The sequence below is a fragment of the Acomys minous genome, assembly GCF_964271855.1.
Source record: "Acomys minous genome assembly, chromosome: 1".
In the NCBI taxonomy this organism is placed as follows: Eukaryota; Metazoa; Chordata; class Mammalia; order Rodentia; family Muridae; genus Acomys; species Acomys minous.
Genome location: NC_140483.1, coordinates 53,136,779 through 53,157,500, shown reverse-complemented (window position 1 = coordinate 53,157,500; position 20,722 = coordinate 53,136,779). Strand labels below are relative to the sequence as shown.

At 47.6% G+C, this 20,722-nt stretch overlaps 1 protein-coding gene across 9 annotated transcripts in view; it reads left to right on the top strand.

Moving 5' to 3' along the window:
* LOC311595866 (protein FAM50A-like) overlaps positions 1–20,489 on the top strand; it is a 49,860-nt gene extending 29,371 nt beyond the window's left edge. For 3 of the 9 annotated variants that reach the window (XM_084778907.1, XM_084778913.1, XM_084778909.1), the window contains 2 exons: positions 16,223–16,365; positions 19,253–20,489. In XM_084778907.1, the coding sequence (XP_084635033.1) occupies positions 19,355–20,374 (1,020 nt within the window). In that variant the 5' untranslated portion in view covers positions 16,223–16,365; positions 19,253–19,354 and the 3' untranslated portion in view covers positions 20,375–20,489. Of the gene's footprint in view, positions 1–15,714; positions 15,749–15,787; positions 15,807–15,862; positions 16,039–16,219; positions 16,366–16,395; positions 16,490–19,252 lie in introns of those variants that run through there. The other 6 variants (XM_084778910.1, XM_084778914.1, XM_084778912.1 and 3 more) reach the window with 6 other exon arrangements.
* The last annotated feature ends 233 nt before the right edge of the window (positions 20,490–20,722 follow it).

The window sequence follows — 20,722 nt, the reverse complement described above, 5'->3', positions numbered from 1 at the left end:
ACACTGTCTTTAGGGAACCCACGCTCACTCTGTCCCCAAGGAGCAGCTGCAGAAACAAGCTCCTGCCAGGCGCAAGTGGAGACACGTGGGAAACCCTTACACCAGAAGCCATCCTTGCTTTCATTAACGTCAGCGCCCTCACTGTTACTGAGTGTCTGCTCTGTGCTGGAGGCTGTTTTGGGTATTAGTATTTTGTGAACTCTACCCTTGCCCTGGAGACAGACCATATGCAAACAAAGATACGATATATCAGAGGGAGATAAGCAGAAAAGAATAGGCAGAGTATGCAGATGGGAAGGAGGGCCGGAGGCTGCTGGGTTTGACAATGTTTTCAGTTGGGTCAGCCTGCAGGAAGTAAGGGAGCACTGAGGAGTCCATATCAACAACGTTGGGAAGAAAATGTTCCAAGGAGAGGGAACAGCTTGCGCAAAGGCCTAAGGCAACAGCGCCACGTAGGCACCACGTACCCTCGCAGGCGGTGAGGTGGCTAAAGGAGAGGGGACCCGGAAGACAGTGAGGTAGGGACTGAAGTCAGAGACCGGTGGAGTCTCTAGGTCACACAAAGCCTTGGAGGTAAAGACGAAAAGTGTCTTTGCGGCTCATTGATTAATTCATCTAGCGTTGTCTGGAACGGACTTAGGCCCACAGGCATGCTGCTCAAGCGTCTACCACATCCTCAGCCCAAGCTTTGATTTTTGATAAGATGGGAAGCTGTAGAGGACAGCATGGGGCTTTGTTGCCGTTTGTACAGTAGAGTGCGGGCTCGGCAAGAGGGTGTAGGGGAGATGGGGAGAGATCACACGGAGCTGTACTCTGTGTATGGGAACCTGGAACCCAGTGGCTAAATGTCCATCAATTGAAAAGCGAAGGATTAGGGCTGGCTATGTTGCTCACTAGAGAGAGAACTTGTACAGCATACACAAAACCCTGCATTTGATCCTTAGTGCTGCATGAAGCCGAGTGTGATGGCGAATACCTGTTATCCCAGCACTGGGGGTGGGGCAAGGACGAGAAGATCAAGGTCAGAGGCTGGCAGATTGCTGTGAGCTTGAGGCCAGTCGGGGATGTGTAGTGAGACCCTACATTGAAAGGAAGGGAGGGAGAGAGGGATGGAGGGAGAGAGGGAGGGAGGAAGGAAGAAGTTCAAGGTCATCTTTGGCTACAGAATTCCATGTGGTAGGCTGTCACTATAGAGCCTGTTTGCAAGTTTAGTGACCAAGAGCCCAGGAAGGTAGGCAGTCCTGAGGGCTGCCTAAATTTCCAGGCCTGGCACAGCACCTCTGAGTACCTGAACTTAAGAAAACAAGCCTTCTAGCCCCTGGAATCTGTGGTCGGTCCATCATGCCTCTGGTCTCATCAGACTGTTCTTCGCAATGCGGACCTTCTACAGGAATGGGAGGATTTTCCTGTGAAAAAACTGTGCACCTATGCAGACTTTTTTTTTAAAGATTTATTTATTTATACATTATTCTGCAAGCATGCCAGAAGACGACACCAGATCTCATTATAGATGGTTGCGAGCCACCATGCAGTTGCTGGGAATTGAACTTAGGACCTTTGGTAAAACAGTGCTCTTAACCTCGAGCCATCTCTCCAGCCCACCTATGTGGACTTTCATGTGTGAATGGCTCTTGGAGTATTGGTCCCTTAGCCATCCTCTAGGGCGCGTTCTGGAATTCTGACTTGAACAGTCATCTGAGTGAGACAGACAGGACTTAGCAACCAGCACAGAGGTGACCGGATGACTGGACCTTTCCCCACCCTCCCCAGGTCTCTCTACTCTGCAACACACTGTTCTCTCGGTTTGTGAGAGCTTGGTCAGCAGAAGTGACAGAGGTCGCTCCTCACAGACGCTGGGGGCCTGTGAATCCCTCTGAGCAGCTCAACACTGTAGTGGAGCAGCTCAGCACTGTAGTGGAGCAGCTCAGCACTGTAGTGGAGCAGCTCAGCACTGTAGTGGAGCAGCTCAGCACTGTAGTGGAGCAGCTCAGCACTGTAGTGGAGCAGCTCAGCACTGTAGTGGAGCAGCTCAGCACTGTAGTGGAGCAGCTCAGCACTGTAGTGGAGCAGCTGAGCACTGTAGTGGAGCAGCTGAGCACTGTAGTGGAGCAGCTCAGCACTGTAGTGGAGCAGCTCAGCACTGTAGTGGAGCAGCTCAGCACTGTAGTGGTATTTATCCAGGAGAGATTCCAGGAGTGAGAAACACCCCCCCCCCCCATCATCCATCCCTCTCTGGGGCACGGAGAGAAGGAAGAACAACCCGAGGTAAATTTTTTAACATGATGGTCTCCATTGAGCTTTGCGAGGTTTGGCGAATGAAGTGAGTGGTTGGTCGTGTTTTAGGGAAAATAGCCACACTGTTTGCCAGTTTCTCCCCCAGAGTATTCTAGGGTCATTAGAGTGATCCAACTGCTATACCTTCTGTTTGAACCGGTTGAGCCTCCATAGAGCCATGGAAAACAAAAGAAGGGTGTTTAAATGTGAACAGAAGGCTCTGGGTTTCAGTCGGCCAGGCTGTAAGATAAAGCTAGGGCTAGCCTCAGTGTTTCCATACAAGGACTCTAGAAAAATCTCACAAGGTGTATTTCTTTGCATGGATCTCAGGCCTAAGGTAGGTAAGAAAAGCAAAAACAAAAACAAAGACTCTCATACTTGGAGCATACTCAGTGCCAGTTGAATAGCGAATTGTTTCTGGTGTTCATCCCTTCCCCGCCCTCATTTTTTTCCTGCCTGAATAGACAATTCTTACAAAACAGCTATTCATTCTACTCGTGAAAATTTCAAGAATTACGTGATACCGACCTTGGCACGAGTCATGGACGGGATGGAGATGGGCTTCTGTGTGTTGTGGCTGACTTGTGTTTTGGTGCTCTGTCAACTTACAAATATCTTAGTAATAGGAAAAGAAGATTTACAATGTTTTAGTTAATGAGTACATTGAAGTTTAAAACCTGTAAATAAATGTATAAAATAAAACATTTTTATTATTAAATATTTTTTTCTTACATATACATTTATATTATTACAGACAGACAGACAGACAGACACACACACACACACACATACACACACACACACACACACTAAACTACCTACAGCAAGAAGAACCACGAGAAACAATCAGGAATTATATAAATGTTACATTCATATTGTTTTGGCTATTTGTATTTGGCAGCCTTGAAGAAAACATCTTTCCTATCTTAGTGCGTCTAAAGTTCTGAATGTAAATCAATATCTATCATATCTAATCATCAATTTAAAACGTCTATCTAAGCCAGGCGCGGTGGTGCATGCCTTTAATGTCAGCACTCAGGAGACAGAGGCAGGCGGATTGCTATGAGTTAAAGGCCAGCCTGGTCTACAAAGTGAGTCCAGGACAGCCAAGGCTACACAGAGACACCTTGTCTCAAAAAATCAAAAACCAAAACCAAAACCAAACCAAACCAAACAAAACAAAACAAAAATCTATCTAGACCTAAAAACAAACTCAATTTTTAAATGTTTATTTACCTATATTTTATGTGCATTGTTTTGCTAACATGTATGTCTTTGTCAAAGGGTCAGACTTTGGAGTTACAGACAGTTGTAAGCTGCCTGGGTAAATTGTGGGGTTCTGGGACTTGAACCTGGGTCCTCTGGAATAGCAATCAGTGTCCTTAAGGGCTGAATCCCTCCCTCCTTCCCACAAACTCAATTCTTCTTCTTCCTCTTCTTTTTCTTCTTCTTCTTCTCTTCCTCCTTCTCCTTCTCTTCCTTCTCCTCCTCCTCCTCTTCCTCCTCCTCCTCCTCCTCCTCCTCCTCCTCCTCCTCCTCCTCCTCTTCTTCTTCTTCTTCTTCTTCTTCTTCTTCTTCTTCTTCTTCTTCTTCTTCTTCTCCCAAAAAGTCTTTAGCCAGGCACAGTGGCACACACCTGTAATCCCAGTACTTTGGAGGCAGGTGGATCTTTGTGAGTTCGAGGCCAGCCCGGCCTACAAAGTAAACTCTGGACAGCCAAGGCTACATGAAGGAATCCTATCTTGAATACAAACAAACAAAACAGGAAAGAAAAGAAAAAGGCTTTAGAGGCTCAGTTAGTAAGAGTGCTTGCCTAGTGAACTCAAAGTCCTGGTTTTGCTCCGCAGTACCTCATGATCCGGGTGTGATGGTGTGTGTAATGCCAGCACTCAGAGAGTAAAAGCAGGAGGATGAGAAATCTAAGGCCATCCGTGGCTACATAAGGAGGAGTTTGAGGCCAGTATGGGGTATATGAGATGCTGTCTAAAGATGAATTGATAAGACAGTGCCTACAGGGACAAGAGGTGGCGCAGAATTGGTAGCCTGCTTTTTGTCATGCATGAAGTCCTGGGTTTGATCCCCAGTATTGCATAAAACAGGTAACCAGTGACACAGTGATGCTTGCCTGTAACCACAGTCCTTCGGACAGCCAGGGCCATGCCAAAAGACCGTGTCTCAAATAAATAAATAAATAAATAAATAAATAAATAAATAAATAAATTTAAAGGATCTGATGGCTTTTTGTCATATTTCCATGGGATAATACTAGTTGACCACACACACAGGGTCTCTCTCTGAAAGCCCTGGCTACCTGGGACTTGATCTATAGAGTAGGCTAGACTCAAACTCACAGAGAACCCCCTCTGTCTCTCTCTCTCTCTCTCTCTCTCTCTCTCTCTCTCTCTCTCTCTCTCTCTCTCTCTCTCTCTCTCTCTCTCTCCCTGCCCCTCTTTTTGCCCGTCTTGTCCTAAGGTTTAAGGCATGTACTACCACCACCCTGCTTAAACTATTATTCTTTTTGGTTGTTGCTTTGAGGTTGGGTCTAGACTTGCAGCCCAGGCAGGCTAGCCTTAAACTCCCAGTGATCCTCCAGCTTTAGCTGCTTCCGTGTCTGTCACCATGGCTACCCGGCTAGCAACAAGAAGGTGGCCTTGGAAAAGAATACTGTATCAGGTTTTCATCTGCCAGGTTAGCTTCTACTTGGTTTTGCTTTGAGCCATCTTCATAGCCCTGTATAAGTTGTTTAGCCCTTTTTATATTTATTTATTTATATTATAAACAAGATCTCATGTAGTCTGGGCTGGCCTGAAACTTGATATGCAGCTAAGGGTAGCCTTGAACTCTTGATCCTCCTGTGTCTACTTTCTGATCACTGGGGTTACAGGTACGGGCAACCTAACCTGGGTCTTTAATTTAAAAAGAAAAAGAAAAAGAAAAAGAAAGAAAGAAAGAAAGAAAGTGTGGGATAATAGAAAAAAATATGAATGTGGGCTTTTTATTTGGCTGTTTTGTTGCTGTTGAGACAGTGCCTCACTGTGTAATTCCTACCGTTCTGGAACTTGATATGTAGATGAGGCTAGCCCTCGAATTCACAGAGAAGGTGTGCTCTACATCCTGGCTGTAAATATGTTTTAAAGCCTATGCCAAAGACATGCTCAGAACCCACAACAGGTTTTTGGCTTTGGTTTTCGTTTAGTTTAACTGAAAACACCCAATATTATCAGTAACCCCGACCTACTTATTTATTATTATTTTCTCTAAGCCTCCATTTAATTTTAGGTGCTCCTAAGCTGTTCAATTTGTTAATGGAAAGACATGCAGTTCATGCCAGTGTCTACACAGTAACTTTATTCTGGTAAAATAATCTCTTAAATCCTTATATACACAGTCCTAACTGTTGGCTCTATGAGGTCAGGACCAGCAGAGCAGCCTGTGGCTGTCAGGGGCTCAGGTGTCCAAGATAACGCTAACTTGAACAAACACACACACAAAAAAAGCAAATGCTTTTAACGCTCCACTTTGATTTGAATTTCACAAGTCTGAACTGAGAGCTCTAAGGGGGGAAAAGTCCTTAACCAGGTTACATTAACTATAGAGATTGTTGAGTTGTACCAATGTGGTTTAGCTACGTATTTGTAAAAGGGACAGAGAACGAGATCTTTAACGTTAGATTTCACCCTTAGTTGCCAATTTGCAGGCTGTTTATTTCTGACTGCTATCTTGAAGGGGGAAAGCTTTGCAAACTGACATGCTGTCTCCCCTCGGGGAGGGTGGGGGTGGGGGGAGTGGGGAGCAGAATGACAAGGACTCCAAAAAAATCACAGCTCTTTAAAAGAGAAGCCCTGTTGAGATTAGCCAGAGGCAGAAAGAAGGCCTTAGGAGCTGGACTCCAGGGGCCCAGGGTTCAGAGCTCCAATATTGACTCAGCCTGAGTCACCCTGACCCAGGCACCCAAGCTCTCATGTTTCTCTCCAGAGAAGCGCTGAGACTGTTGACTTTTCAGCGCTTGCAGAACACATTATAAAACGGTAGGGAAGTGCTGTGCAGACATGTAAATCCCGGGAGCCGTTTGAGGGGTGGATTGTACTAACGATAGGCTGCAGTCCTTTGAGAATGGGAAGTTGATAAAGCTGATGTAGGAATGGGAGTGTTGGGCTCAGAGGAGAGGTTTATGTTTGAAAGTTTACTTTGAACATTGTAAATTTGGGTTTGTGCTGGTTACCAAAAGCCTTAGTATAGTGTGGTTAATTGATTGTTTGATATCAGGACCCCGGGTACTCTGGAAATCTATATTAAATTTTGCACCAGGCGCGTGGCCCATATGCAGTGATTGCTGATGTCAAGAGGGACACTGAGCTGGACATGGTGGCGCATGCCTTTAATCCCAGCACTCGGGAGGCAGAGGCAGGTGGATCGCTGTGAGTTCAAGCCCAGCCTTGACTCCAAAGCAAGTCCAGGACAGCCAAGGCTAATACTGAGAACTCCTGTCTAGAAAAACTGGAGGGAGAGGCGGGGGGGGGGGGGGGGGAAGACTAACATCTGCTGAGCATGTACACTGAACCTGGGCTTCTCTCTATGTTGTAAACAAGCCCAAGAGACAAAGTGAACTCTCGAGGACCTTAAGGGATGGCGGTGAACCCCGTTAACACTAGAATTTGGGGGACTGAAGTAGTAGGATCTCGAGTTGAAGCCAGCCTGGGCTCCATGGTAAGAGCCTGTCTTAAGTAAAACTGGGATTGGTGACATAGCTCAGTGGTTGAGAGCACTGGCTGCTCTTCCACAGGACCCTAGTTCGATTTTCAGCACCTACATGGTGGCCCATGACAGTCTGTAACTCCAGTTCCAGGGGACCCAACAGCCTTTTGTGGCCTTCTTGGGCATCAGCACCCACATAGTAGTTCACAACTGTCTTTGCACTCCAAGGCCATCTCTTGACCTGAGTGGTCCCTCATACACATGGTACACATGCACGCCCAGGCAATACACACACACACACACACACACACACACACGAACTAAAATACTAAAACAAATGTACAGAAAGATGACTACATAGTCTCTAAGGAAAGTTAAAAATAAATTGACTAGTGGGGCTAGAGAAATGGCTTGTTAGTTAAGAGCACTTGCTGCTCTTTCAGAGCTCCCAGATTTGATTCCTAGCACCCACATACCCACATAGTAGTTCACAACTGTCTTTGCACTCCAAGGCTGTCTCTTGACCTGAGTATGAGTCCCTCATACACATGGTACACACACACACACACACACACACACACACACACACACACGTGTGCAAAATACCCATACACATAAAATAATAAAAATTAAAAAAAATAATAAATACATTGATTGAGACGGGTGGATGTGAGGGCGGCCTCCCTGCGACACCTGTCACCCCACTGATCACCAAGGTTGCTTCAGTTGATCTGGCTGACTAGGTGGGTGTCCCCTATTTCCCTCAGCGTTCCATGTGGGTCCCTTCTCAAAGCTGCACTCTCGGCGTGAGAGGATGACTCTCCCCTAGTGGAGGAGGACCTGTCTTCTGGCAAGGGTATGCAAGTAGCTGCCCTTCCCTGCTAGAACCCCCCAAACAAGCTCCCAAGGTCCTTTTATAGGAGAAAGTAGGGTAGTCAAGCTTCCAAGACTCCAGACACATCCAAATGAGGGGCTGCATGTGGCAGTTTGCCTTTTTCTTTCTTTCTTTTTTTTTTTTCTTTTTTTGATTTTCAAGACAGGATTTCTGTGTGTATTGTTGGCTGCCCTGGACTCGCTTTGGAGTCAAGGCTGGCCTCAAACTCACAGAGATTCACCTGTCTCTGCCTCCCAAGTGCTGGGATGGAAGGTGAGCACCACTGCGCCCTGCTGGCAGTCTGCCTTTAAAAAGAAAACGAAAAGGAAAAAGAAAAAGCCGGGTATGGTGGTGCATGCCTTTAATCCCAGGAGGTGGAGGCTGGAGGATTTCTGTGAGTTCAAGGCCAGCCTACGCTACAAAGAGAGTTCCAGGACAGCCAGGGCCACTACACAGAGAAACCCTGTCTCAAAAGAACAAAAACAAACAAAGGATGTGGGCATGGTGATACATGGTTTTAGTCTCAGCCCTTGGGTTGGGAGGCAGAGGCAGGTGAATCTTTGGGAGTGCAAGGCTAGCCTGGTCTACATAGTGGCAGGCTGAGCAAGCCATGAGGAGCAAGTCAGTGTGCAGCACCCCTTCATAGCCTCTGCATCAGCTCCCGCCTCCAGGTTCCTGCCCTCACTGCTTTTGATGGTGTTACCGTGGTTATATGTAACCATGAGTGAATTAACCGTTTTCCTCCCTGTCTCAATAGATAAATAAAGGAAGGAAGAAACAAAGAAAAAGAAATTGAATTGATTGACACACGTTTCCCCCTCAGTTTCTTATGATATTCTTTCAATACCATCTTCAGGTTTTTATTTCCACAGATTTTACTGTGTGTGTATGTGTGTGTGTGTGTGTGTGTGTGTGTGTGTGTGTGTTTGCATGCATGTAGGCTATGGAATGAATATGGAGGGTCGGAGAATAACATGGACGTTGGCTCTCTCCTTCTATCAAACATACAGGTCCCAGGTTCAAACTCAGCCCATCAGGATTGGTAACTGGAAGCCTCCATGCAGTGATCTAAATCACAGCCTCCCACTCTTTTAAATTGGGACTTCTTGCTCAGTATGACTTAGGTGTGTCATGAATACAGAAAACATTTCCAAGAAAGAACTATTTTCAGCTCTTTCAATGATATTGCCCTGCCCTCCCACATACTCACATGCACACACACACACACATGAGGTTATGAGGTTTCTTTCTTTCTTCTTGTTCTTTTGGTTTTTTGAGACAGGGTTGTTTCTCTGTGTCATCCTGGCAGTCCTGGAACTCACTCTGCAGATCACGCTGGCCACTAACTCAGAGATTTACCTGCCTCTGCCTTCCTGGGTGGTGGGGATTAGAGGCCTGTGCCGCTGTGCCCAGCTTTAATGTGATCATTTCTTTTATCAGTTATACATATATAATTTTTTTTTCTGAGATAGTTTTCTCTGTCTAGCCTTGGCTGTCCTGGAATCACTTTGTAGACCAGGCTGGCCTCAAACTCACAGAGATCCCCCTGCCTCTGCCTCCCTGAGTGCTGGGATTATAGGCGTGCGCCACCATGCTCGACTCTACATATGTAATTAACTCGTTGCTTCCTGGATCTTTTACTCTGTCCACTTACACAGCCAGCCTATTTCCATTTCCTGTTGCCCCCGCATCTCGTAGTCCATGTACAGTTTGATATGTCCTTGGGAATATGCTACAGATATTTATATGAGACAGAGTCAATAAACTGCTAAATGGGTTTGAATGTACACAGGAATTGTTTCACATATACCCACCCGTGACTTGGATTTTTCTCTCTGTCTCATTTCTGAGACTGGGCTTCTTGTTGTCCAGGTTGGCCTTGAACTTCCAAACCTCCTGTGTCTCCTTCCCGAGTGGAGTGCGGGATTACAGGTGTGCACTACCACAGCTAGCGCTTACTTCCCTTTTTAACATTGTTAAGATTTATCCTGTCTCTATATGTGTATGTGCATGTGCGCACATGTGCTGTTGGTACTTGGTTTGTAGTGTAATGCATTTTGTTCCTCGGTCCACGCATCCGTAGATGCATGATTAGTTAAATTTCACAACTGTGAGCAACGCTGGTGCTATTTTTGCATGTGTGGATGTAGCAGTAATTCATGTGGCTATTTAGGTGCCGAATTGCTCATCGTGACTATGCACAGTTTAAGTTTCAAGCGATATTCATTCATTCGTTTGCTTGTTGATGCCAGGTCTCTCTCTATGTCCTGGAACTCACTACGGAGACCAGGCTGGCCTCAAACTCCCAGAGAACCCGTCTCTGCCTCCTGAGTGCTGGGGGTAAAGGTGAGCACCTCCGTGACTGGCTGATAGCCTTGGCTTCTAACTGTTTGAAACCTGTTCTCCAAATATTTGGCAGCGCTTCGGCAGACATCTTAGTTTGTGCAGGTTCTGGAGTAGCAAATGATTTCTCTTGCACTTTTTTGCCTTGTTCCCTTCTATCCTGTTCGGGTATTGGGCTGGTACTTTCTAAGCCCAGCCCTGCCCAGTGCTGGGCTCAGTGCACAGCCAGGGTGCCTCGGTTTCTCTGTGGTCTACACTGTGCAGGCACCCTTTGCAAGCATCCGTGTCACCTCTTCTGTTCATACCCAGCTGGACCAGAGTGAGAGACCCACTATTTTCACAAACTCAGCTCTTACTTTTTTTTTTTTTTGCCTCTGCAACTTGATCGTGTTCTTCTGCATCCCTTTATTGATTCAATAAATATTTATTGAGCCCTTTGCTTCCGGCCAGGTGCTAGGAATCTAAGGGCAAACAGGAAAGACAGTATTTAGGTGTTCGTGGAGCTTACAGATTTTAACTGCAGGTGGAGATGGGTAGAAAAGACGCCTGCAAAAAAAAAATTTTTTTTTTTTTGGACAAGACAGTTTTTCATAGTTTTAAGTATCACAAAGTAAAATATCATATTGATGTGAGATGGGGGCGGGGTGTAGTAGTGGCAGAGGATGTGAGCAAGGCCAGGTGGGAACTTAAAAGGACTGTGCTCAAGGAAGGCCTTGCTGACATTATATTCCTCCTGAGAGCAGCAGTGTGAAGCTCATTCACACCAGAAGTGTTTCTGAGCCTGAGCAAGTGCAGATGCCTCCGCTTGGAATGGCCTCAGTGTGCTGAAGAACAGAGTGGCCCTTGTGGTTGGGTGGTCAGCGGGGAGCGAGGTGGAGGCCGCAGGAGCCAGAAGCGAGCTCAGCCGCGCTGCAAGGGCCTTGTGGGTTACTGGCTTGGGCAGCGGTGTTTCGTGCTGTGCGGCAGGCCCCGCCTCCTAACCACGTGGGGGAGGAGCCTCAGCTGATCTGCGGCCCTTAGCAAGGCACGTTGGGATCTTGTCCTTCCTAGGAGTCAGCTTACCTTTTATTTTACTGTCTTGTTTCTTCCTCACAAGGGACCACACTCCAATTGTCTAGAATGAGGAAGGTCAAGGCCAGAAAGGTAAAACAGGAGCAGCCTGTCCTGTCTGCTTGGTGGAATGAAACGGGTGTCAGTGAATAAACTTGTCTGCGGAGCCTCTGAGCAAATTCTCACAGTGTCGGTTAAGACAAATTGCCTCAGGACTGTAAGACTAGCAGGGTTTTTTGCTTTTTTCCGTTTTGTTTTTGTTTCTGTTTTCTCTCAGAATCCCATTTTGTGGGCTGTCACCTGATGTGCCCCGTATTCAATGTTCTGCTTCTCCCAAGTGCTAGGATTCTGCCTATCTGCCTAACAACCTGTGATGTCATTGCCTGCCTGCCACTTCCCGGCCCCCAGGAGCATATGAAAGGACAAACCCACCTACCTCTCTCTCGTGCTCTCCTTCCTCCTCTCTCTTCCTACCTCTCTTTCTTGTTTCTATTTCTCTCTCTTTCTGTCTCTGTCTCTCTGCTGCTCCCTCTCTCCTTCTCCATGCTCATATAATCAACCTCTCAACATCCTATCTGTTGTGTGGTGCGTATTTCACATTTTATATTATATCTCACTGTATTGAAAACCAAGTTTCAGGTTGTCGTTTTCTTGCTGGCATCTATCAAACCCAGAGCCTCACACATAGCAAGGAAGTACCTGACCACTGAGCTGTCTAGCCCTGCACCTCAGCATTTTCTGAAACCGTGATGTGTTATCTACAATGGTGACTTCTCCCTCTGATAGAGCAGCTCCTGGCGGGATTGCTGCATGCCAGGAGGCTGGGGCTCGTGGGGTGATGTCTTTTTCTCCCCAGGACAGTCTTAGTGTAGTATATTAGACCTGTCTCACAGATGAAAACAACAAAACTGAGCGTCGTCGATGACATTCCTTGTCCCCAGGCCACTGAATGGAGCTGGCATCTGTAGCCCCACTTTTGCTTAATCCTCTATGAACCTACCACCCCAACATAATAATATAGCATTTGTTAATATGTGCAGATAATGTAAACTTGTTTCCTCTATGCATTCTCCCCCCCCCCCCCCAAAACAGGGCAGTCTGTGAGCTCAGGTTCTGTCTGTGCTTGGCTTGCCTGGGCCAAAAGGCTCTTGTGCCAGCTTTCCTAGCTGTTAGGCAGGATGCTCAGCAGCTGTAGTTTGGCTGTGGTATTTCTGAGGCGCGGATAACGGTAATGCCTACCTCGTTAGGTGGTGAGGATTAAATGGGATACACACTTAAAAGGCCTTGTCTGAGCCTAGCACTTAGGATGCCCTCACTTATGTCCTCCTCATCTCAGGTGTCGGCTCTACTGTGGCCTGACTGACTCCTAGAGCTGGTGTGTGGGTATGCAGCATCTCTGCCTCTTCTCACAGGTGTTGCCCAGGCTCAGCGGCTGAGTATGGCTTAGTGACTGGTCAGCAGGCAACGTGAACTCTCTGTGGATGGCCTTTTTGTTCCAGTTTTGGGCCCAAGGTCGTGCTTGGCGTGCAATTGGCTTCATGTAATGGCTCTCTGTTCCTGGCAACCTTGAGCTAGAATTTTCATTCTGGACAAAGCAATCACCCCTCTGCTTCCCCTGTAGCAGGGGATTGGCATTCCCTGTAATTCTGGGGATTTAGATGGGCACCTGACTAAGTCATGGCTGGGTACTTCCAGCTCTAATCTCTCTCTCTCTGTCTGCACTTCTGTCTTCAGTAGCTGCCCTACACACAACTCTGGGGGAAAACAGGAAAAAAAAAAAAAAAAGAAAGAAAGAAAGAGAAGAAAGAGGAGCAGGCTTTTCCTCCTGTGCCCAGGTGCTGACTGGTGAAGTAGACTTTCACCTAGCCTTCACCTATCCACTTAGAAATCTGAGAGCTGTGTTCATCTGCAGCACATCAGCTACCATGTTGTCGACACAGCCACTGTTATCACCACCGCCTGGGCAAGAATCCTGTACACAGGAGGCCGATCTCACTTTGTTTACACAGTGACCCAGGAGGCAGATTCCTTCCATATAAAATAAACAAGAGGAGGTTTTAAAGAAGTCAGGGACTTGCCTGACAACCCACAGGTCTCCAAAGCTCTCAGAAGCAAGCCTTAGTTTGGAGTTAGTCTTTGATTTGTCAAACTCTGGAGCAGCATTAGCTTCTCGAATCCACAGCCAGCCCGAAGGTGGTTCTCCTGCAGGATGGCCATTCTTGGTCCCCTTCTGCATCTTTTAGTTTTGTTGTTTATTGAGACAGGGTTTCTTTTTGCGTAGCCCCGGCTGTCCTGGACTCTCTTTGTAGACCAGGCTGGCCTTGAACTCACAGAGATCCTCCTAAGTCAGCCTCCCGAGTGCTGGGAGTGCCTGGCTCCCTTTTACATCTTTTAAAGCCCTAGTGTTGGGTACTATACGCAGTTGGGTCTCCTCCTGGTCCCTACCTCCATCCACTGGCTCACATTCCCACCTGCACCTAAGCCTTGCAGTCTTCTGTTAGAAGACTGTGTGCGGGCATGCACGCACACGCACGCTGCCACAGGCCCATAGTACCCTTACCTCTACTTGGTGGAACCTTTTGGGTCCCTCCACATTCTGCTTAATGAGCCACATCCTCCTCTGTGGCAGCGTGCACAGAGTGCCCCAGGTGGCCACTCCCACCTGGGTTCCTCTGAGCATTCAGAGCCATAACGCAAGTGCGAGCATTTCTGAATCTGAAGTGGAAATGTGACGAGTTAGCCAAGAGTGTGCTCCTGGAGATGAGGGATTAGCTAATGGAACAAATGCAAGAAAATGCCCCTTGCTCCTCCACTGCCCTGTGAGGCTCAGGGCAGGCAAGGCCTTCCTTCTGCCTGCCTCTGACATGCTGACATGCTGTCCAAAGTGCTCAGTCATTTGCGGCGTGTATGAAGGTTTTGTTTTGTTTTGTTTTAATTGAGACAAGGTCTTATGTCTTCGAGGTTGGCCTTGAGCTGCCAGTGTAGCTGGGGATGCCACCACGCCTGGTCCCTTTAGTGGTGAGGCTCTAGCCCAGGGCCTACTGCTTCCTCTGTCCCAAATCAGCAACGAGCGCCAGGCCTCCTCATTCGCTCTCACCTCCTGGAACGCTGCTCTCAGCCTCTGTGTCCTTATCACTAAGGGGGACGATGTAGTAGCTTCTTGCAAGGGGTTGGCCTGCTGAGAAGAGTATAAAAGCGAACAGAATGAAGGAAGTTAGCAAACGCAGGCCTGGCTGAGGAGTCATTGTTACAGGCACAGAAGTATGTGCGGCTCACACCTAAAAACAGGAATTGGAAAGGTGTGTGTGTGTGTGTGTATATATATATATATCTTTTGTTGTTGTTGTTGTTCTTTGAGACAGGGTTTCTCTGCATAGCCTTGGCTACCCAAGACTCACTTTGTAGACCAGGCTGGCCTCAAACTCACATTGATCTGCCTGCTTCTGCCTCCCGAGTGCGTGCGCCACCATCCAGGCTCTCAAGGTCATATTTTATAATAACCTTAAGGTTAGGATCTCATTGGGGATTTGTTTTGTTTTTAAATATGTTTTTTTAATTTATGTATACATGTTTGTGTCTGTGCATAGGTTTGTGTACATGATCACAGTGTCCGTGGGAGCTGAAATTATAGGTGATGGTTACTGGCAACTGAACCCACATCTCTGCAGCTGGCCCCAGCCTGCATTTTTTTCTTTTTCTTTTCTTTTTTTTTTTTTTTTAATTTTAAGGCAGGGTCTCAGGTGTATGCTCTTAAATAGCCTGAAACTTTTTTTGGGGGGGGGGGCTGAAACTTTCTATGCTGGCCTGTAACTCAAATATCAGACTGCCTCTGCTTCCTGAGTGTTGTGTCAATTAAAAGCGTGAGTCACTACACCTGACCTCTCCAAACCCCCACCCTTAAAAAAATAATATTTTAAACTAGGATGATGGTACATGCCTTTAGTCCCAGCACTTTGTGGGGCAGAGGCATGTGAATAAGAGTTAGGAGCCAGCCTGGTCCATATGGCGAATCCCAGCCTAGGCAAAAGTCTATCTTAGTGAGACTCTGTTTCAGAAATACTAAACAAAACAAAACAAAACCCCAAAAACAAAAAACGAAAATAAAGCTGGGAGATGATGGTCCCCACCTTTAATCCCAGCACTCAGGAGGCAGAGCCAGGCAGATCTCTGAGTTTGAGGCCAGCCTGGCCTACAGAGTGAGTTTCAGGAATGCCAGGGCTACATAAAAAACCCTGTCTTAAAAAACAAAACAAAACAAAACAAAACACACAACAACAACAAAACCCACAAAAATTTTATATTTTTTGTATTTGTCTATTTTGTAGGTGTGTCTGTGTATATGTGTATGTAGAAGGGCATGCAAATGTGAAGGTTAGAGGACAATTTATGGGAAATTGTGCTCTTCCACCCTGTGGGTGCCCAAGGACTGCCCAGGATTCTTAAGAGTTAAGATTTGCAGGGCTGGCCCACAGCCAGTCAAATCCTAACCCGTGTGTGTGCCGGAATCACCTGGTGAGTATTTTAGACTCTGGCTCCCCACCCCAAAGCTCCTGAATCAGAATAAGGAACGGTAAGAGCCGCCTTGCCCATAGCCACCGTGGCTCTGATAGTCAGCGGGGATTGGGAGCCAAGGCTGCATAGCCGACTCAAAGGGCTGGCGCTGCGCACTGATAAAGAGAGAGAGAGGTGCTTTTCCTGTGGTCTGCAGGGGACAACCTGGTACCACTCAAAACAATAGGAGAGCAAAGGAGCCAGTCACACCAGCCTTCCCACCTGCTTCGCATCCTGCAGTTTTTTCCCAGGTCCTCCTGTGGCAATTTAAATGCTAATAAGTAGTTAAACACAGCCATCTTGTAGCAATCTGAGAGAGCGATGTTTATGAGGGCCCAATTCTTTCTAGCTTTCTCTGGCTAGAGAGTCACATGTTAAATTCTTTGACCTTTCAAACTTAAAAAAAAAAATCTCATTTTGCTGTTTTCTCAGCAGATCTTGTGAAAGGGGAGGAAGGCTTCCACCCGCTGAACCGGAGCTCGGCGATTTCAGTGTGCTGAGTCACCTAGTCTTCTCAGGGTCAGACACTTTCACCCAGGAAGAGCCCTGCAGAGTACCACAGCGGGAGCCTCGAGCTGGTATGTTGTCATTTGAATCTGAATAAGACTGGAGAAGGGACAGTGCATATGTATGCACTCATTTAGTTCTGCGTTTAAGCTACTGTTTTAAGAGACTCCTAACAGTGCAGAAATCAGCTTTCGGGTTGGTGAGCACTATTTCTTCCTGGCGCTGGAGAAGGCTCAGCGGTTAAGAACACTGGTCCCTCTTCCACAGCACCGAGGTTCAGTTGCCAGCACACACATGGGGGTGGGGGGCAGGGGTGGAGGGGCGCTCAACAACTGTACCCCAGTTCCAGAGCTCCTGTGGAAACTCTCTGGCCTATGCTGGCACTAGGCATGCATGTGGTGTACAAACATGCATGCAAGACACTCTTACACTGTCCCTAGAAAATGAATATGAAGGCAGGTGGTGGTGGTGCAGGCCTTTAGGCCCAGCACTCCGGAGGCAGAGGCAGGAGGAGCTACAAAACGAGTCCAGGACAGGCAAGGCTACACACAGAGAAACCCTGTCTCAAAAAATCAAAACAAGTAAAGAAAAGAAAGAAAATGAATATGAATGTCAAAGCGCAGTCTTGTGTTTAGAGGGTTATGTCTCTGCTATTATTTTTAAAACATTCACTTAAGATCCTCAATTTAAGGCCGGGCATGGTGGTGCCTTTAGTCCCAGCACTCAGGAGGCAGAGGCACGCAGATCACTCTGAGTTCGCGGCCAGCCTGGTCCACAAAGCTACTCCAGGACAGCCAAGGCTACACAGAGAAATTCTGTCTTGAAAAACAAAAACAAAAAATCCTTAATTGAGGGGGGATAAAACTCCACAAGAACAAACTAGATCTTAAAGCAGCTCAACCTTTAGGAAGTCCGTTTTTCTATTTTGACCATGTCATTGAGTGGATAGAAGACCTTAGTGCTGTCTTAATGAAGGAAGGGTGGAGGGAGGGAGGCGGGTATGGCAGGAAGCTATGGTTTCCTTATAATCAGGTTTGTAGGATTTGTTGGGGATGTATAGAGCAAAGATAAACACACCCAACAGAGAGGGAGGGAGGGAGGGAGGAAGAGAGAGAGAGAGAGAGAGAGAGAGAGAGAGAGAGAGAGAGAGGGTAATTTACCATAGAACAAATGGACCAGCCCTTCCTTCAGAGGGCTTTTGAGTCGGACTGGGAACAGACTGATGTCTCCATGCGTGGGCATCCTGAGCGCTCCTGTCCTTAGACCAACCAGCGCCTGTGTTGGACCAGAAGCAGCTACTGCCCTGTGGGTACCTGCATCTCATGTGCCAGTGACTGGTGGGCACTCTGCATCTCACACCATCCTTTCTGTGGACCTGAAAAGGAGGAACTTGTTTTCCAGTGTCACTGGAGCCGCTGAGAGTTCCCACAGCACTCAGTGGGAATCTGAGTCTGGAGAGGGTGACCAGCACCCTGGTGACTAAGCACTTTAGAAGCTGCCTCCACACTTATGAAAATGACTAGTCATCAGCAAGTCATGTTAAGTACAGGAAGAATGTCACCAGGAAGCTTGTCCCTGCCCTACCACCGCCCCTAGCACAGACAGACTCAGAAAAAAAATCTTTCCTGTAAGGGACAGCTAAAGATAAAAATCAAACAACTTAGCCATCTGTCATGGTCTTTACCTAGTTATATTGATGGATAGAAGATGCTTTGGGGGGAAAAACATACTTTGCCATTTAAAAAAATAAAGACTGGGCCAGTAAGATGGCCCCTCAGGTAAACTGCCAGGCCTGACCACCTGAGTTTCATCCTGGAATCCACACAGTGGAAAGAGAGAACTGATTACTCAGTGCTGTCAGCTGATGTCTACACATGTGCTACAAAAACACCCCCATCCCCCTACACTAACTTCTTCTATTCCTTTTTCTACCCATGACTAGACCTGGAAGGGCCAGGTGCACTAAGGAGAGAGTAAAGCCATTCCTGAGGCAGGACAAGGACCCAGAACTACCCAGAACACAGCAGGGTGGCCCAGCACAGCACAACTGAGCTGTAGTCCTAGCCTACAAAGCTAGGACTTTTTCTTTCTTTCTTATTTTGGTTTTCTGAGACAGGGTTTCTCTGTCCTGGGCTCACTTTGTAGACCAGGCTAGCCTCAAACTCCTCCCCGAGATCCGCCAGTCTCTGCCTCCTAGTGCTGGGATTAAAGGCATGCACTACCACTGCCTGGCTGCAAAGTGGATTTTCTATTCCCACTTTTTGAGAGGATCAGGTAGAAATAACTCAGAAGCTGAGCACTGGGGGTGGGGGTAGGGAAGGGGGTGGGGCAGACCTTGCAGAGGACCAGGGTACTCTGGGGTCACAAGTTTGTGAGAAGCTGAGACTAGAGCAGAGATATGACTGAGTGACTGAGCGAGAAGACAAGGGAACAGTCAGAGGCACTGCCTTTAACATAACCTGAAAAAGGCCAGGAAGCCCCGTGGCAGAGTCCAGTGAGCGAGGCAGAGAAAAAGTGAGGCCCAGGAGGCGAGGAGCCAAACTGGTTAATGCATAGTTTCCTGTGCTAAAACCAGAAGCCAGGGTTCACACTGGGGGCTGGGTGGGAGCTCTGGCACTGAACTGTAACCCACCCCACTGTTTAGCACCATTTCAGGTACTTTGTATTTAAAATAATAATAATAATAATAATAATAATAATAATAATAATAATAATAATAATAATAATAATAACGTGTCAGGGGCTAGAGTGATGGATGGCTCAGTGGTTAGGAGAACTTGAACACTTGGGTTCAAAACCCAGCACCCACTTGGTAGCTCATGGCTGTCCATAACCCAGTTCCAGGCAATTCAGTGCCCTCTGTGGGTACCAGGAATGCATGAGGTACAAAAACATACATGCAAACAAAGCAGCACTTACACTCATAAAATAAATATTCTTTGAAAATCCAACATTTAGCCGCCGCTGTCAGGAGTCCCCCAAGCCGAAGTCAGTGTCATCACCACCGCTGACTCCGCCGTCGCCGCCGCAGCCGCCACCACCGCCACCGCCACCGCCACCATGGCTCAGTACAAGGGTGCCGCAAGCGAGGCGGGCCGCGCCATGCACCTGCTGAAGAAGAGAGAGAAGCAGCGCGAGCAAATGGAGCAGATGAAGCAGAGGATTGCGGAGGAGACCGTAATGAAATCCAACATTGACAAGAAGTTCTCTGCACACTACGATGCGGTGGAAGCAGAGCTCAAGTCCAGTACGGTGGGTCTTGTGACCCTGAATGACATGAAGGCCAAGCAGGAGGCGCTGGTGAAGGAGCGAGAGAAGCAGCTGGCCAAAAGGGAGCAGTCAAAGGAGCTGCAGCTGAAGCTAGAGAAGCTGCGAGAGAAGGCGCGCAAGAAGGAGGCCAAGCGGAAGATCTCCAGCCTGTCCTTCACCTTGGAGGAAGAGGAGGAGGCGGGGGAAGAGGAGGAAGAGGTGGTCGTGTATGAGGAGGAACTGGAGAGGGAAGAGATCGCCACAAAGAAAAGGAAACTGGGGAAGAACCCTGATGTGGACACAAGCTTCTTACCCGACCGGGACCGGGAGGAGGAGGAGAACCGGCTTCGGGAAGAACTGCGCCAGGAGTGGGAAGCCAAACAGGAGAAAATCAAGAGCGAAGAGATAGAAATCACCTTCAGTTACTGGGACGGCTCTGGGCACCGGCGCACAGTGAGGATGAAAAAGGGCAACACCGTGCAGCAGTTTCTGCAGAAAGCTCTTGAGATCTTGCGCAAGGACTTCAGTGAGCTCAGGTCAGCAGGGGTGGAGCAGCTCATGTACATCAAGGAGGATTTAATCATCCCTCATCATCACAGCTTCTACGACTTCATCGTCACCAAGGCACGGGGCAAAAGTGGGCCGCTCTTCAACTTCGATGTCCATGATGATGTGCGACTGCTCAGTGATGCCACCGTGGAGAAGGATGAGTCACACGCAGGCAAAGTGGTCCTGAGGAGCTGGTATGAGAGGAACAAGCACATCTTTCCTGCCAGTCGCTGGGAGCCCTATGACCCAGAGAAGAAATGGGACAAGTACACGATCCGGTGAGCATCCGGAAGTGGGCATGACCTTGTCTCTTCCCGGAGTGCCCCCCAGGGCTCCAGGGCTCCAGGTGCCTAGATTCCCTGTTTTGTTTAACAATAAAAAAAAAAGTCTACCTGTTGGAGCTGGAGTGCCTGCATTACTAAAAAAGAAAAAGAAAAAGAAAAAAATCTAGCATTTAGTCGTAGGGCATAGTGGCGCACACCTTTACTCCCAGCACTGGGGAGGCAGGGGCAGGTGGATCATTGTCAGTTCGAGGCCAGCCTGGTCTATGAAGTTAATCCAGGACAGCCAGGGCTACAAAGACGCTCTGGGCATGAGGACATGTCTTAAAGCATGTGTTGATCTCCAAAG